Below are 17,951 nucleotides of genomic sequence, written 5' to 3'. Positions count from 1 at the left end.
AATTCTGGCTTTTGGATGTTGAGGGGCAAGTAAAAGAGATAAGAAAGGTGGGGAAAGTAATGGAGTGGGGGAGATTTCTATACCAGCACTTATATGTCACAAACCATACCACACCTACAAACCAGATGATAAAGTTGTCAGTTGAAACCTACGTCGAGTGACAGCACTATAGTTGTGATGGGAGTTCTCCCCCCACCCAATCACTTAAAAACAACAACTAAAAATGGAGGACAACATGTCATCTGGTTTCTCTACCACAACCGAGTGACCTGGTGGTGTCATATCAGAAGCAAGGGGGAGAGGCTAGTATGGAAGAGCTTTTAGTTACAATTTAACAGTTTAAGCTACTTCAATTTAACAGTGAAGCTACTTTTCAGTCCTCATGAGTATTTCAGATACAGAGATGAAGTAACTGTCCAAATCACCGTCTTGTTGTCTTATGAAAATCTATATGTACTTCATAAACACATTCCATTTGCAGTTTCATTCTCAATGTATTCTGTTCTATTTGTATCTGGTGCTGTCTTCAGGGTAATATCCATGGGAGAATAGGGTAATGTCCATAGGAGTTTCCCATTTTTATCTTCACTATAACCCTGCGAAGTGGGGTAGCCTAAGAGATGACTGGCCCAATGTCACTCAGTACGCTTCCTGTCCAAGGGAGCTTCCAGACAGAGGGCATTTAGCTCTACCAGCCAAAAGACATTGTGCAGCTATCCTGACTTTCCCTCTTTAAGGAGTTTATGTTGTAAGAAAAGAAGATAAAAGCAATGGAAAAATATGAAAAGGTTACAATTGGAAGATAACATTGCTGGTGCTCCCTGTAAAATCCTATGAATGAGGCAGGACGATTACATGATTAAAGCCTTCCCTGGAAGCAGCCTGAGTGGAAATTTGGATCCATATCTATTACACCACCTCACACTTCCTAGACTTATTATATTCTAAGGCTGTAGGCAAGAAGGCTTTTTGCTTTAATACATTTTGAAGCGCAACTAACACTTTTAGATGCTTAATACAATTATTATTACTACAACTTCATTCAGCCAAAGACCCAGTATGTTCTCACTATTGGTACATTTTCAGATGTACAAGAGGTGAAGGCCTCTCTATCACTGTAACTTTAAAATGTTCCAATTTGGATGGCTTTAAAAGGGGGTTGGATAAATTCCTGGAGGCGAAGGCTATCCATGGCTACTAGCCCTGATGGTTGTGTGCTACCTCCAGTATTCGAGGCAGTAAGCCTGTGTGCACCAGTTGCAGGGGAGCATGGGTGGGAGGGTGCTGTTGCACCATGTCCTGCTTGTTCATCCCTGGCCGACGGCTGGTTGGCCACTGTGTGAACAGAGTGCCGGACTAGAGGGACCCTTGGTCTGATCCAACATCAGGGCACTTCTTAGGTTCTTATGTTCCCTCCTTAGTCATCCCTGTGTGTTATGATACTAGAAGTGATTCTGCTTCCATCCGTTTTGATGGCAATGACTGCAGGAAGGACAGATCAGCTCTTCAATAAGTAAACATGGTTCTAAACAAACCCTGAAATGACCCTCAGGGATGATAAACTACATGTCAGTCAACCTGGTGTAAAGTTGGGAGACAGAATCGAGTATATTCTAGCTTTGTTATCTGTCTGTGATGAGCAGATGTAACTAATTCCCCAGAGCGTGACTGCTAGTTACAGCAGAATTCTCCAGTGTTCTTGTATAGCAGCCACTACACAATGTAATTAGATGACCATAGATGCTATTAACAAAAACCTGAATGAACAGACAACACAGATTAATCCCATCGGAACAATGCTATTTGCACAGTATTTTCATACCCTTCCCTCCCCATTCATGTTTGTAATGTAATTGTCAGCTGGTTATTTGCTGTTGAGGACTGAAGGGGGGGAAAGGGGTAGAATATCAGAGAACATCAGTTCCATACCATAACACTTCCATTTTGCTTTAGGGGATCAAAAGCAATATTAGCTGGATTTGAAGGATTGCAAGGGAAGTGGACATACTCTGGTCCCTCAACATTTATTGGTCACAATTCATAAAACAAGATTTGAAGAAAATAGATGGATGGGCATGTTTTTAAAAGGAGATGTAATTCAAGAGGTTATATTTCTGTGCCCTCTATGGTTATTTATTACTGCCTCTTGGCTTCCAGTTTTGTGCAGGCCGGGTGAAATTCCTGCAAATCGAATATTAAAATAAACTGACCTGCATCAGTTGTGGCCCTTGTTCACTGCGCTTTGGGGCTCAGAACCTCCTAACAAAACTGTAGCCAGTTCCTTTCATTAACATCTACAGCAGCCTTCCCCAACCCAATGCCCTCCAGATGTTTGGATTTCAACTCCCATTAATTCAAGACAGCATGGCTATCAGGTGTGCTGGGAGTTGTAGTCCAAAACATCTAAAGGCACCAGGTTGTTAGCAGTGGGATGGTCTACAGCTTAGGATATGGCTAGTGAACATTTCCCATCTAGACTTTATGATTCATATTCCAAAATCCCCTTTGAAACCCTAAATATTAATATTTTATATATTTAATAACAGGTGCAATAGTTAAAGCACATAAAAGAAGGGCAAGTTATTGAGCTATTTTATAAAGAGATGACTTCTGGAACATCTGTTGTCTATTGTGCCATGTTTTTCTTTTGTTACTTCTGAACCACTAGATGCATTTTTGTCTTATGTAAGGTCTTTATACTTTCTTCCCATGGTCTCAACAAGAATATACTAAATTGCACTGCTGACATTTCCCAGCCGTACACTTTGCATTCCTTTAGCATCTATAACAGTTCAAAGAAATCCCTGTGGTGAAAAGGGTATGCATTAATTTGAATAGTCAAAATAATAAATAAATAGTAATACGTGGTAATTTTGTTGTTGTTTATTCATTCAGTCGCTTCCGACTCCTCATGACTTCATGGACCAGCCCACGCCAGAGCTTTCTGTCGGCTGTCGCCACCCCTAGCTTCCCCAAGGTCAAGTCTGTCCCCTCCAGAATATCATCCATCCATCTTGCCCTTGGTCGGCCCCTCTTCCTTTTGCCTTCCACTTTCCCTAGCATCAGCCTCTTCTCCAGGGTATCCTGTCTTCTCATTATGTGGCCAAAGTACTTCAGTTTTGCCTTTAATACCATTCCCTCAAGTGAGCAGTCTGGCTTTATTTCCTGGAGTATGGACTGGTTTGATCTTCTTGCAGTCCAAGGCACTCTCAGAATTTTCCTCCAACACCACAGTTCAAAAGCAGCTATCTTCCTTCGCTCAGCTTTCCTTATGGTCCAGCTCTCACAGCCATAGGTTACTACGGGGAATACCATTGCTTTAACTATGCGGACCTTTGTTGTCAGTGTGGTGTCTCTGCTCTTAACTATTTTATCAAGATTTGTCATTGCTCTCCTCCCAAGAAGTAAACATCTTCTGATTTCCTGGTTGCAGTCAGCATCTGCAGTAATCTTTGCGCCCAGAAATACAAAATCTGTCACTGCCTCCACGTTTTCTCCCTCTATTTGCCAGTTATCAATCAAGCTGGTTGCCATAATCTTGGTTTTTTTGAGGTTTAACTGCAACCCAGCTTTTGCACTTTCTTCTTTCACCTTTGTCATAAGGCTCCTCAGCTCCTCCTCGCTTTCAGCCATCAATGTGGTGTCATCTGCATATCTGAGATTGTTAATGTTTCTTCCTGCGATTTTAACTCCAGCCTTGGATTCGTCAAGCCCAGCACGTCGCATGATGTGTTCTGCATACAAGTTGAATAGGTAAGGTGAGAGTATACAACCCTGCCGTACTCCTTTCCCAATCTTAAACCAGTCCGTTGTTCCGTGGTCTGTTCTTACCGTTGCTACTTGTTCGTTATACAGATTCCTCAGGAGGCAGGCAAGATGACTTGGTATCCCCATACCACCAAGAACTTGACACAGTTTGTTATGATCCACACAGTCAAAGGCTTTAGAATAGTCAATAAAACAGAAATAGATGTTTTTCTGGAACTCCCTGGCTTTCTCCATTATCCAGCGGATATTGGCAATTTGGTCTCTAGTTCCTCTGCCTTTTCTAAACCCAGCTTGTACATCTGGCAATTCTCGCTCCATGAATTGCTGGAGTCTACCTTGCAGGATCTTGAGCATTACCTTGCTGGCATGTGAAATAAGTGCCACTGTACGATAGTTTGAACATTCTTTAGTGTTTCCTTTTTTTGGTTTGGGGATATAAGTTGATTTTTTCCAGTCTGATGGCCATTCTTGTGTTTTCCAAATTTGTTGGCATATGGCATGTATCACCTTGACAACATCATCTTGCAGTATTTTAAACAGTTCAGCTGGGATACCGTCATCTCCTGCTGCCTTGTTATTAGCAATGCTTCTTAAGGCCCATTCAACCTCACTCTTCAGGATGTCTGGCTCTAACTCACTGACCACACCGTCTGAGCTATCCTCGATATTATTATCCTTCCTAAACAGATCTTCCGTATATTCTTGCCACCTTTTCTTGATCTCTTCTGTTTCTGTTAGGTCCTTGCCATCTTTGTTTTTGATCATACCCATTTTTGCCTGGAATTTACCTCCGATGTTTCTAATTTTCTGGAAGAGGTCTCTTGTCCTTCCTGTTCTATTGTCTTCTTCCACTTCCGCACATTGCTTGTTTAAAAATAATTCCTTATCTCTTCTGGCTAACCTCTGGAATTTTGCATTTAATTGGGCATATCTTCCCCTATCACTGTTGCCTTTTGCGTTCCTTCTTTCTTGGGCTACTTCTAGTGTCTCAGCAGACAGCCATCTTGCCTTCTTGGTTTTCTTTTTCTTTGGGATGTTTTTTGTTGCCACCTCTTGGACAATGTTGAGAACTTCTGTCCATAGTTCTTCCGGGACCCTATCTACTAAATCTAGTCCCTTAAATCTATTCTTCACTTCCACTGCATATTCATTAGGAATATTAGTGAGCTCATATCTAACTGATCTGTGGGTCTTCCCTATTCTCTTTAGTTTGATTCTAAATTGTGCAATAAGAAGTTCGTGATCTGAACTACAGTCAGCTCCAGGTCTTGTTTTTACCGTCTGTATAGATGTCCGCCACCTTTTGCTGCAAAGGATGTAGTCAATCTGATTTTGGTGTCGGCCATCTGGTGAAGTCCATGTATAAAGCCGTCTTTTAGGTTGTTGGAAGAGTGTGTTTGTTATGCACAGTGAGTTGTCCTGGCAAAATTCTATCAACCTATGTTCCGCTTCATTTTGTTCTCCTAGACCAGCCTTCCTCAACCTGGGGCGCTCCAGATGTGTTGGACTGCATCTCCTAGAATGGGGCATCCTGGGAGTTGTAGTCCAACACATCTGGAGCGCCCCACGTTGAGGAAGGCTGGTCTAGACCATGCTTACCTGCAATTCCAGATGTCATTTGACTACCCACCTTGGCGTTCCAGTCTCCTGTAACAAAAATAACATCTCTTTTTGGTGTATTATCCAGTAGGTGCTGCAGATCCTCATAGAATTGATCTACTTCTATTTCTTCAGCATCTGTGGTTGGGGCATATATTTGGATCACTGTGATGTTAAATGGCTTACCCTGAATTCTAATTGAGATCATTCTATCATTTTTTGGATTGTATCCAAGCACTGCTTTAGCCACTTTATTATTAATTATGAAGGCTACTCCATTTCTTCTGTGATCCTCTTGTCCACAGTAGTAGATCTGCTGGTGATCTGATGTGAAGTGGCCCATTCCAGTCCACTTCAGTTCACTGACACCCAATATATCTATATTTAATCTTGACATCTCTCCAATAACCACATCCAATTTGCCCTGGCTCATAGATCTTACATTCCAGGTTCCTATGGTGTGTTGATCTTTAGAACATCAGATTCATCGTTCACCACCAGCACCTCGGCCGCTAGCCGTCCTTTCGGCTTTGAGCTAGCTGCGTCATCACATTTGGGGCTAGTTGAACTTATCCTCTGTTCCTCCCCAGTAGCATTTTGACCATCTTCCGACCTGGGGGTCCCATCTTCCGATGGTATACCGACATATCTCTGGTTGTACTGATCCATTTAGTTTTCACGGCAAGAATACTGGGGTGGGTTGCCATTACCTTCCCCAGGGATCGTATTTAGTCTGACCTCTCTACCATGACCTTCCCGTCTTGGGTGTCCCTTCACGGTTTAGCTCATGGCATCCTTGAGGTGCTCAAGCTCCAGCACCACGACAAGGTAACGATCTCCTTTGCTGGAGACGTGGTAATTTAAGCTCACTTAAAATCAAGGAGTATAAGTTTCCTCCTATCTCTGTACTGGATTCAAACCTCATTGATCTGTCAACTGACCAAAGAAATGTTCTTTTCAGGGGTACATTTTATTTATAACTGCAAAATTCTATTTATGTTTGAAAATGGGAACTTTTAAACAACAACATGTTCCTTAAAATCCATACTGTCCAAGAACTGGACATGCATTTAGAATACATAAGATAATATATGTTATATTCAATCAGCAAAGAAGAAAGAAACCAAATTGCTAGCATATTTACCAAGGCTTGAGTCGGCCAATTCTGGTCCATTTGCTTTGACCAATAAAAAAGCCTGCAACAGGATCTGCAACTGCTCCCATGGCTTTGCCAATGAATTGCACCAAAGAGGCATGAAATGGAGTAATCTGAAAGACCAAATATCACAGCCACCTTAAGTGAGACATATTCACCAAAAGAACCCAACAGTACAAATAACTACAAAAAAACACACTGCAGGGCATTATAAAAAACATGGTAAGATTTTGATTATTGAGTTCTTCTTTCTTTTGTTGCTAGATGGTTCTATGGTATGATTTTGCACCAGTTGATGGGTTTGAAAGCTGCCCCAGAGTTATTTAAAGAACGTTAAGGTAAGTGTTTAAATAAGTATGCACCTCACACAACATGCTAGTTGCTGCTGGATGTTACCAAACAGATAACTCCCTGTCACCAGAGAGGAACAAACCAGCACTATGTTTACAGTCAATGAAATAGCATAATGGTTCTTAAACCACTCTCCACGGACAACTATCAGATGGCATGTGAAATGACAACCAAAGTAAGAGGAAAATTAATGCCTTTCTAGAATAAAGATTGACAAATGCTGAACTAAAACCTAACTCTTGTTAATAGGTTGTGAAAAGGTGCTGCTAGATTTGTGCACACTCTTGTCACTGAAATTTTGTCAGTCAAGACATTTCTGTCCAAGGCCCTTCTCCTTCACCTATTTGGTTGGAACGCACCGTTTCATTTCACTGGAAAGCAGAAAAAAACGGAGTTCCAATTCAGAAGCTTTTTGGGCAGCTTTCTACCTAAAGTACAAAATTATGATGGTATATAAAAGACAAGCAAAGCACTTGGTCTGCACTGTAACACATCACTGCTACCCAGTATTTGAGGATTGACAGAGACCCTACCTGAAGAGTGTGAGTGTTGCTTCTCATGACACCCTGGCAATGTTGGTAGGCAGTAACCACGCCAGTCAGGCAATTGACAAACTCCCAGGAGTGCACACAATTGACCATTTTATCCCAAATTTGTCCAAAGGTCTGACTTGGGATGGAGCAATTAGACTCACTTGTGCGGGAGACAACTGCCACTTAGATTGATTCAGATCAGAGGTGCAAAACCTCAGGTGCCTGTTGTGCAGGCCCCATGGCCCATCTGGGTCATTGGAAAAGGAAGGAGCCTAAAGTCCTCCTCCCTCAGCAACTGTGAATCTCTGGGATGGGGGGGGTGTAGGTTAAAGCCTCCACCCTGCCCATGTGTATGCATGCATGTGTGTATGCACATGCACACATGTGCGGTCCCCAGGCACCCTGCCATCACTGGATTCAGCCCTTAGAGCTGCAAAGGTTGTGCCTTCCTGATTTAAAGGAACCTCCACAGAGTGGCTGTAATGTGTGTTTACCGGTCTTCAGAAAGGATTCATCAAAACACTCTCCAAACCTCTGCAAGTAAAATTTCATAGTTTAGGTATTTTTATTATCGTATCCCAATGACCATCTGCACTCTGGAAACTGGTTTGGGGATCCATATTAATTTGGCAGGCTCCTAAAATGCTTATCAGGGGCTTGGCAGACAAGAAAGTGCAACCGCATGGTTATTGTGGGCATGGACGGGAGATGGGCAGGTTCAAACCTCCTTTTGCTGCCTAAGTGGTGTGCGGGGGTGGGGGAATCATCTGAAAAACTTTCTCAAAGCCTAATTCTCCCCTTTAATCATCCATTCATTGGGGGAGATGAGGTTCAACACTTCCTCTCACCCAACAATTCCTCACTGGCTCTCACTTGTTATAAGGAGACAAAATTACTAATAAGTTCACCAAGTGTTTCCTTGGCTTATCCTAACTGAAGATGTGTAAGAAAGCTGAATTATCCAAACACAAAGTTAACACATATGACATTACCAAGGATGACATTTTCTTACTTAAATGTGGAGTTCGAGATAATTTAAGTTTCCCAAACAACTTACATGAGCTATATCCAAGAGAAAGATTTGCAGATAGAAGGAGGTGGCACTGCCAGCAATGTGGTTTGGAGCACCCCCAATACCGTAACACAATTTGCTGCACACTGAGAGCTTTTCTTCATCTTTGAGCTGAAAAGGTGAACAAAATCCAAAGAGAGAACTTTCTGGAAAAAGTGCAGGTCAGGATCAAGTGCAAAATATATGTGTCCTCCTACGTTCCATCTTAAGACTCTGAAAACATGCAGATTTTATGACTGTACCTTCAGGTCAGTTTTCCTCCTCTTCCCAACCCTCTGTGCTTTCTACAACATCTCGTCGGATGAAGAGATCTGGAGACCCTGAAAGGTTGCCCACAATTTTGTGCAGTTTTGCTTGGTCCCAATAAAAGGTATTGTCTGACGGTGGCTTTTGCCATTTTTCTTAGGTACCAACATGGCTTACTTTGTTTTAAGGTATTTTTTGTTGCTACATCATATTTATCACTGCACATACAGAAACACAGACACACTATTTCTCTCTCTCTCTCTCTCTCTCTCTCTCTCCCTCCCTCACTCTCTCTCTCTCACACACACACATAACACACTCCTACTGAAATCTCTTCTATTTATCTAAATGGGAAGTGGGTAATCCCAGTTCTCACAGGGCTACCATGTATTACTTCCATTACTTCCTGTATGAAAGAAATTAAAGAGAAATAAGTAAAACAGTGACAGTAACCATTTAGAACCATTTTGTTATTCTGGATATTTAGATTCCATTTATATTATTATTAGAGCTCAGCTGGCGGTTTCCAAAAGATCAGAAAAAAATTGTCCTGGCCAGTTATAGAGCTCCATCCCACCTACTCTTTTTCCCTGATATGCAGCTGCGATTTTGACCTCTGCCTTGTTGCCGCGCTATTCTTTAAAGTTCTTCAGTCAGGAACAGAATTTGCCACAGTGGGTAAGTAGCAATTAATGGGCTATTTATTTGGCTACAGACAAAGCGGCAAACACAGAAATATTTACTATTAATTCACAATTAAGTTTGTCATTTTCATGGTTCAAGAATATACATCTTATTTGGTGAATTAGCAGGACTCGCAAAATACAACAGTAGATACTGTTTGCTGCTGCTATTGCAAAAACACCAACAACTTACTGTATCTTCCTTTTATCAGCACTAACAAACAGGTCAGGCAACTAAAGAATCCACAAATACCATTATATGAATTATAGAGAATTTTGCTATACTTCCCATTTAAAACAGCTGAATGCATTAAGTGCTTCCTCCCTCCCCTCAATGGAAATTTACTCAGGTCATGACAGAAAAACAACATGTCTGAATCTGCTTTAAGCAGATATACACAAATATGTTTGCCATGGCAACCAAGAATTCAATTCTGGTGACCAGGCATGGGGCGGACTTAGCTTTTTCTTCTATCTCTGGAATTAAAAAACAAAACAAAAATTTATTTATTTATTTATTTATTGCATTTCTATACCACCCAATAGCCGAAGCTCTCTGGGCAGTTCACAAAAATTAAAACCATCACACATGAAGTATAAAATAAACAAGAGTATAAAACAAACAACAGAATAAAACACAATATGAAACAATATTAAAGCACAACCAGGGAAAACCGAGCAGCAATGCAGAGATTGATACAAATTTAAAATACAGATTTAAAACAGAAAGTTAAAATACTAAGATGATGAACTATTAAAATACTGGGACAATAAGATCTTCACCTGGCATCGAAAAGAGTATAACATAGGTGCTACGACACAGGCTCTGAACAACAGGCCTGGCCGCGGACACTCAAGTTAAGCCCCACCACTTGAGGAGCCTGAGGTGAGACACCGCCTTTCTCCAAACTATGTGGAGAAAGGGGTTAAATTGGAAGGAGTTCAGTAATAAATTAAAGTGCTGTGGATTATATGTACTGAGGTGAATTATTGTCAGAGTGGGTGTTAAATGTAAATAACTGCAGATGATAAATGCCAAACAGACACGTGGGATTTTTGTGGTTATAGGAGCCAAATGCTAGTGATAGCTTATACTGAGGGAAGGGGGACTATTTTCTCCTTTAAATGGCAGCATATTTCTATAAAGTGTGTCTACTTGGACAAATACAGCTACAATCCCATATAAATATACTTTACAGTAATCATAAGGTAAGGATGTACAGATTTAATTTAATCCTTTCAGTCAGGCATCCTGTGCCTGCTTACCCTACCCTGTGCCTGTTGGCATTCTCTTCCCCTCCTTATTGTTTTACTATGATTTTATTAGATTGTAAGCCTATGCGGCAGGGCCTTGCTATTTACTGTTTTACTCTGTACAGCACCATGTACATTGATGGTGCTATATAAATAATAATAATAATAATAATAATAATAATAACAAACTGATTAAAATTTTATTTTAGAAGTTCACAAGCTTTGTTTCATAATAAAACATTTTAAAAAAAACATTTTTAAAACCTCTCATCCAATCCTTTCACTCTTCTCATACACGTTTTCTTTTCTCTCACACATTCACTCTTGAACTTTCTTTATTATCAGTATTGATTATTATACACCAACTGACTATCTGCACTCCACCCTCAAAAGACACCACTCTCTACACTGAACCTCAAATTCTCCAGAACCCAAGTACTCTACACACCAAGAGCTAACATACAGAGAGCTCATAATCCCCTCAGTCGTTCCCTTTTATATCACTCCTCCCCCTCCCAAGACATTCTAACTCCGCCCACTCAGGTCAACATTCTAAACACACCAAACTTACAAATGCTAGACATGCATTAGGGAACTGACTTGTGGGGTGTAACGCCACAGTAGGTGGCAGGCGAACCTCTCTTGGGAGCTCATTCCGCAGCCGGGGTGCCACAGCAGAGAAAGCCCTCCTCCTGGTAGCCACCTGCCTCACTTCCTTTGGCAGGGGCTCACAGAGAAGAACCCCCTGAAGATGATCTTAGTGTCCAGGCAAGTACATATAGGAGGAGGCATTCCTTCAGATAACCTGGCTCTGAGCTGTTTAGGGCTCTGAATGTTAATACCAGCACTTTGAATCAGGCCTGGACCTGGACTGGCAGCCAGTGAAGCTGGAAAAGGACTGGCGTAATGTGGTCTCATTGGCCAGTCCCTGTTAACAGTCTCGCTGCCCTATTTTGTACCAGCTGAAGTTTCTGGACCATTTTCAAAAGCAGCCCCACGTATAACACATTGCAGTAGTCCAGACGAGAGGTTATCAGAGTGTAGATAACTGTCCAAATAAGGGTGCAGTTGGTATATCAGCCTAAGCTGATAAAAGGTGTTCCTTGCCACTGAGTCCACCTGCACCTCAGGTGACAGTTCTGGATCCTCGGGCCTCAGTATCTGAAACTCATCCAATAAAACTGGACCAGAAGGTGCTCTGAACGCCTCTACTAGTGAAACTACATTAAATGTGGTGTCCAATTCCTGACGAATCTGAGCAACTTTATCTTCAAAGTGCCTTGCAAACTCATCACAGTGTGCTACAGAGGGTTCCTCAGTCTCTTGCCTTGGCCGAATGTGTAGCAGGCCATGAACTACCTGGAAAAGCTGCCCTGGATGACACTTCGAAAACGCAAGGTGGAAAAGAACTGTCTCTGCCATCCTCCCCGCCACAGAGTAGGTTCAGTCCTGAGCTCTAGCCCATGTTCAATCAGACTCAGCACAACTTTTCCTGCAACCGCATTCTAGCCGTCTCCCCTCTCTTCATTGCCCTCAGTTCAGGTGTATGCCAAGGAGCTGGCCAGGCTCTGCTCAGAGGGAGAAGGGTGCTTGGGTGCAATCATGTCAGCTGCCCGAGTCATCTCTGCATTCCACAGATCAACCTGGGTTTCGACAGGAGCACCAGCCATACCAGCAGGAAAATCCCCCAGAGCCCTCTAGAATCCATTGGAGTCTATTAGCCTCCAGGGGTGGACCATTTTAGGCACCCCACCCTTGTGGAGGGGAAAAGCCACTGAGAGTCTAAACCTCAATAGAAAGTGATCTGACCATACTTCCTCCATTTTCAGAGCACCCTCCTCCTGTCCAGTCAAGAAAGCCAGATCAAGTGTGTGTCCTTTTGCATGCGTTGGGCCAATGACATGTTGAGACAGCCCCATGGTTGTTACGGCAGCCATGAAGTCCTGAGCTGCTCTGGATACAACAGCCTCATCATGGAAGTTGAGCTCCCCCAGAACCACCATCTTGGGGGTCCTCAACACCAAATCCAAGACAACCTCCATCAGTTCAGGCAGGGAGACTGATGGGCAGCTGGGTGAATCCCAGCAGAATCTCAGATACACAAAGTAGGGACACTCTAGTCCTGCACTAGAATGAACAAGAAGCCTAGAGAGGGAGATCATATTTCTATAGACCAAAGCAACCTCCCCCTCCCCGGCCCTCAAGTTGGTGCTGGTACTGCACCATGTACCCAGGAGGGCAAAGCTGGGTGAGAGTAACCCCTCCCAGTTCACCCAACCAGGTCTCAGTGATACATACCAGGTTCGCCCCCTCATCCATAATCAGATCATGGATGAGGGAGCTTTTGTTTTGGACCAACCTGGCATTCAGCAGCAGCAGCAGCACCAACCTGAGGGCAAGCTGGTAAGGCTGCCAGGAACCAGCCGGTTGGGGAAAGAACCAGAAGAGGGGATATCTGGAAGAAATCTAGCCCTTCTCCTCCTCATCTGGCCTGTTGTTCCCCCATGACCATATCTCCCCCTACCCGTGACCAGAGTTATGTGGGCACACCCTTGCCCCCCTAAGCTCCCCAGGCACAAATTAAAAAGAACAATTTATAAAATGAAATGAAATAGTATAAAATGCTGCAAATTGCTGCTGATTGCTGTTAATTCCATCAGAAAGGAAACTATCAGTACAATCCTGAGCCTCAGGGAGAACTGAGGGGCCTTGGATCCAAGGGTTCCCAGGCTGCCCCTGGAATGCTTAGTTTGGGGGCCTACTGCCAGGAAGAACACCACTGATGGTGGCTTTACATCCAGAGAGCTTTCCATGGGAGTAACCGGGCAACCCAGGGTGGAGGTGGCCCTCTGCAGCTAGACCTCCTCTGCTCCACCCCAACCCTCTCCAGCAAGCAGTTCTGGGAGTTAGGAATTAACTGTAAGTCATTTATATAAAATGTAAAACAAAAAGTGAGACAAGACACATTCTTGCTTCATTCCCCTATTTACTGGAATACAATTTGGCTGGAATCCTAGAGAATAGGGAAGACCCACAGATCAGTTAGATATGAGCTCACTAATATTCCTAATGAATATGCAGTGGAAGTGAAGAATAGATTTAAGGGACTAGATTTAGTAGATAGGGTCCCGGAAGAACTATGGACAGAAGTTCGCAACATTGTCCAAGAGGTGGCAACAAAAAACATCCCAAAGAAAAAGAAAACCAAGAAGGCAAGATGGCTGTCTGCTGAGACACTAGAAGTAGCCCAAGAAAGAAGGAACGCAAAAGGCAACAGTGATAGGGGGAGATATGCCCAATTAAATGCAAAATTCCAGAGGTTAGCCAGAAGAGATAAGGAATTATTTTTAAACAAGCAATGCGCGGAAGTGGAAGAAGACAATAGAATAGGAAGGACAAGAGACCTCTTCCAGAAAATTAGAAACATTGGAGGTAAATTCTAGATAAAAATGGGTATGATCAAAAACAAAGATGGCAAGGACCTAACAGAAACAGAAGAGATCAAGAAAAGGTGGCAAGAAAATACGGAAGATCTGTATAGGAAGGATAATAATATCGAGGATAGCTCAGACGGTGTGGTCAGTGAGTTAGAGCCAGACATCCTGAAGAGTGAGGTTGAATGGGCCTTAAGAAGCATTGCTAATAACAAGGCAGCAGGAGACGACGGTATCCCAGCTGAACTGTTTAAAATACTGCAAGATGATGCTGTCAAGGTGATGCATGCCATATGCCAGCAAATTTGGAAAACACAAGAATGGCCATCAGACTGGAAAAAATCAACTTATATCCCCATACCAAAAAAAGGAAACACTAAAGAATGTTCAAACTATCGTACAGTGGCACTTATTTCACATGCCAGCAAGGTAATGCTCAAGATCCTGCAAGGTAGACTCCAGCAATTCATGGAGCGAGAATTGCCAGATGTACAAGCTGGGTTTAGAAAAGGCAGAGGAACTAGAGACCAAATTGCCAATATCCGCTGGATAATGAAGAAAGCCAGGGAGTTCCAGAAAAACATCTATTTCTGTTTTATTGACTATTCTAAAGCCTTTGACTGTGTGGATCATAACAAACTGTGTCAAGTTCTTGGTGGTATGGGGATACCAAGTCATCTTGTCTGCCTCCTGAGGAATCTGTATAACGAACAAGAGCGGTAAAGCAGCAGTTTCTGAAGCTGAAACTCTCCCCACGGCCTGAGTTTGATCCCAGCGGAAGCTGGTTTCAGGCAGCCGGCTCGGGTCGACTCAGCCGTCCATACTCCCGAGGTCGGTAAAATGAGTACCCAGTTAGCTGGGGGAAAGGTAATAACGGCCAGGGAAGGCAACGGCAAACCACCCCGCTATAAGGCCTGCCAAGAAAACATCAGCGAAAGCTGCCGTCCCTCCAAAAGTCAGTAATGACTCAGTGCTTGCATGAGAGGAGGAGCAATGGTAAGAACAGACCATGGAACAACGGACTGGTTTAAGATTGGGAAAGGAGTACGGCAGGGTTGTATACTCTCACCTTACCTATTCAACTTGTATGCAGAACACATCATGCGACGTGCTGGGCTTGACGAATCCAAGGCTGGAGTTAAAATCGCAGGAAGAAACATTAACAATCTCAGATATGCAGATGACACCACTTTGATGGCTGAAAGTGAGGAGGAGCTGAGGAGTCTTATGACGAAGGTGAAAGAAGAAAGTGCAAAAGCTGGGTTGCAGTTAAACCTCAAAAAAACCAAGATTATGGCAACCAGCTTGATGGATAACTGGCAAATAGAGGGAGAAAACGTGGAGGCAGTGACAGACTTTGTATTTCTGGGTGCAAAGATTACTGCAGATGCTGACTGCAGCCAGGAAATCAGAAGACGTTTACTTCTTGGGAGGAGAGCAATGACAAATCTTGATAAAATAGTTAAGAGCAGAGACACCACACTGACAACAAAGGTCCGCATAGTTAAAGCAATGGTATTGCCCGTAGTAACCTATGGCTGCGAGAGCTGGACCATAAGGAAAGCTGAGCGAAGGAAGATAGCTGCTTTTGAACTGTGGTGTTGGAGGAAAATTCTGAGAGTGCCATGGACTGCAAGAAGATCAAACCAGTCCATACTCCAGGAAATAAAGCCAGACTGCTCACTTGAGGGAATGGTATTAAAGGCAAAACTGAAGTACTTTGGCCACATAATGAGAAGACAGGATACCCTGGAGAAGAGGCTGATGCTAGGGAAAGTGGAAGGCAAAAGGAAGAGGGGCCGACCAAGGGCAAGATGGATGGATGATATTCTGGAGGGGACAGACTTGACCTTGGGGGAGCTAGGGGTGGCGACAGCCGACAGAAAGCTCTGGCGTGGGCTGGTCCATGAAGTCACGAGGAGTCGGAAGCGACTGAACGAATAAACAACAACAAAGCCCATTGGGAGTAGATATACTGTACTGTGTATCTGTTGAGTAATGAACCAAACAAAGATGTTCAGCCTTCAGATATATATTTATATACAAAACCTTTATTAGCTGCAGCTATGTAACTTTACAATTGCAATATAAGTTCATAAGTATTACTTACAGTACTTATTATAGGGGTTCTATTTTTAAGGTACAGTCTTCACATTTCTCTGTACTTTGGTGCTTGTCTCATTCAAAACTAAATCTTCTAATACAGGAATAGGTCCTTTGCTGGAAGTTTTGAAGGGAAACAATATGCACTCATATATGCTGACAGCACCCAACATGACCAGAACAGAACTGTTAGGAACAGAAAACTCTTTCTGAAAAGGCCATCCTCAATTCAACACTTCATATTGTTCTTTCAAACTGTCATTCAAATTGTTATCTTTAATTAACTACATTTCAAACAATCCTAGGCAAACCCAAAGCCAGCCTTACCATTGGGCTAAGTGAATCAGGCTGCTTCAGGCATCAAATTTGGGGCAGGATGAAAGGGTAGCAAATTGTGATTTATTACACTATTTTATTTTGTTTTTACTGGTGAGGAGTCATTCAGCTTTTCCGCCTCAAGCATTGAAATGTCTTCGGTCAGCCTTGGGAATACCTGAATAATGTCCCCCCCCCCTAATAAAATGGATATAGCAGGGGTAGGCAACCTTTTTGGACCAAGGACACTTTTGGCAATTTGAGAAACTGCCTTGGACACCACCACAAAATGGCTGTCCTGGGAAGCACGGCAAAGGACAAATAACCTGCCCTAAAGACTGAGTACAAGGCAGACATAGGGTCTGAGCCCCAGCACACTAAACAACTCCTTTGAATCTATATAAAGCAGCAATATAAATGTATTTCACAGAATTATACACCCTTGATATCCAGGGTGGTCCGGAAACAGCAACTAATGCAGAATTTGACAGTAAAGTTACTGAGTGGGGTAGACTACCCCAAGCATGATACACCTTTGTTCAGAGAACTGCACTGGGTGTCAATATATCAGGCCAGATTCAAGGTGATGTTACCGATATATAAGTCCCTAAACAACTTGGAACCAGGCAATTTTAGGGAGTGCCATCTCCCACATCAGCCTGCCAGTTCACTGAATTCTACAGATCACAGCCACCTGGTTGTCCTAACACCTCACTAGGTATATCTGACAGCAACTAGAGGAAGGGCCTTTTCTGTTGTGCCATCCTGCCTTTGAAATTCCTTCCCTCCTGCAGTGCCACAGGCACTATCCTTGACTGTGTTTAGGTGCCTGCTGAAAACATATGTGTACATGCAAGCATTTGCAGGTTTAAATACCTACCATGAAAGATTTTCTTTGTTGTTGTTTTTATCTTTGTATTTTTCTTTTATTTTTAATACATTTTGTACACCACCCTGTGATTTGATAATGAAGGGTGATTGATAAATATTTTAAATTAATAGATGGTGCTATATAAATAAATAATAAATAATAATAAATACAGGATGGCGTAATTACAGCCTGGGCTAAACCACCTAACTGAGGCGCAAACTCTTCTGCAATATTGATCTTCACATTACCAACCCATATTCCAGGGGGTTGGACTCGATGGCCTTGTAGGCCCCTTCCAACTCTGCTATTCTATGATTCTATATCTGGCCCAAAGCATGCAACGGACCTGCTTCATTCCTTTCAATGATCCATGAGATCTTGTGCCTAAGGCAAGAGGGTAATAAATAAATATATTATTATTATTATTATTATTATTATTTACTCCATTAAACTTTACGCCTACTCAAATGTGTTTTCTACAAGCAAGTTTTTTTTTATTAATTAACAATACACTAATACAATACTACGTTAATCACAACCTACAAGCAAGTTTTAAGGACTTCTGC

At 42.6% G+C, this 17,951-nt stretch overlaps 1 protein-coding gene across 1 annotated transcript in view; it reads right to left on the bottom strand.

Moving 5' to 3' along the window:
• MFSD2B (MFSD2 lysolipid transporter B, sphingolipid) overlaps window positions 1-17,951 on the bottom strand; it is a 48,766-nt gene that overhangs the window by 27,723 nt on the left and 3,092 nt on the right. The window contains exons 2-3 of the mRNA XM_063125485.1: window positions 8,465-8,625; window positions 6,512-6,636 (exon numbers count right to left, since the gene is read on the bottom strand). Of these exons, the coding sequence (XP_062981555.1) occupies window positions 6,512-6,636; window positions 8,465-8,625 (286 nt within the window). The remainder of the gene's footprint in view (window positions 1-6,511; window positions 6,637-8,464; window positions 8,626-17,951) is intronic.

Source organism: Elgaria multicarinata, chromosome 4 (assembly GCF_023053635.1).
Source record: "Elgaria multicarinata webbii isolate HBS135686 ecotype San Diego chromosome 4, rElgMul1.1.pri, whole genome shotgun sequence".
Lineage (NCBI taxonomy): Eukaryota > Metazoa > Chordata > Lepidosauria > Squamata > Anguidae > Elgaria > Elgaria multicarinata.
The sequence above is the reverse complement of the archived record's forward strand: the minus strand, read 5'-3'. Positions and strand labels throughout refer to the sequence as shown.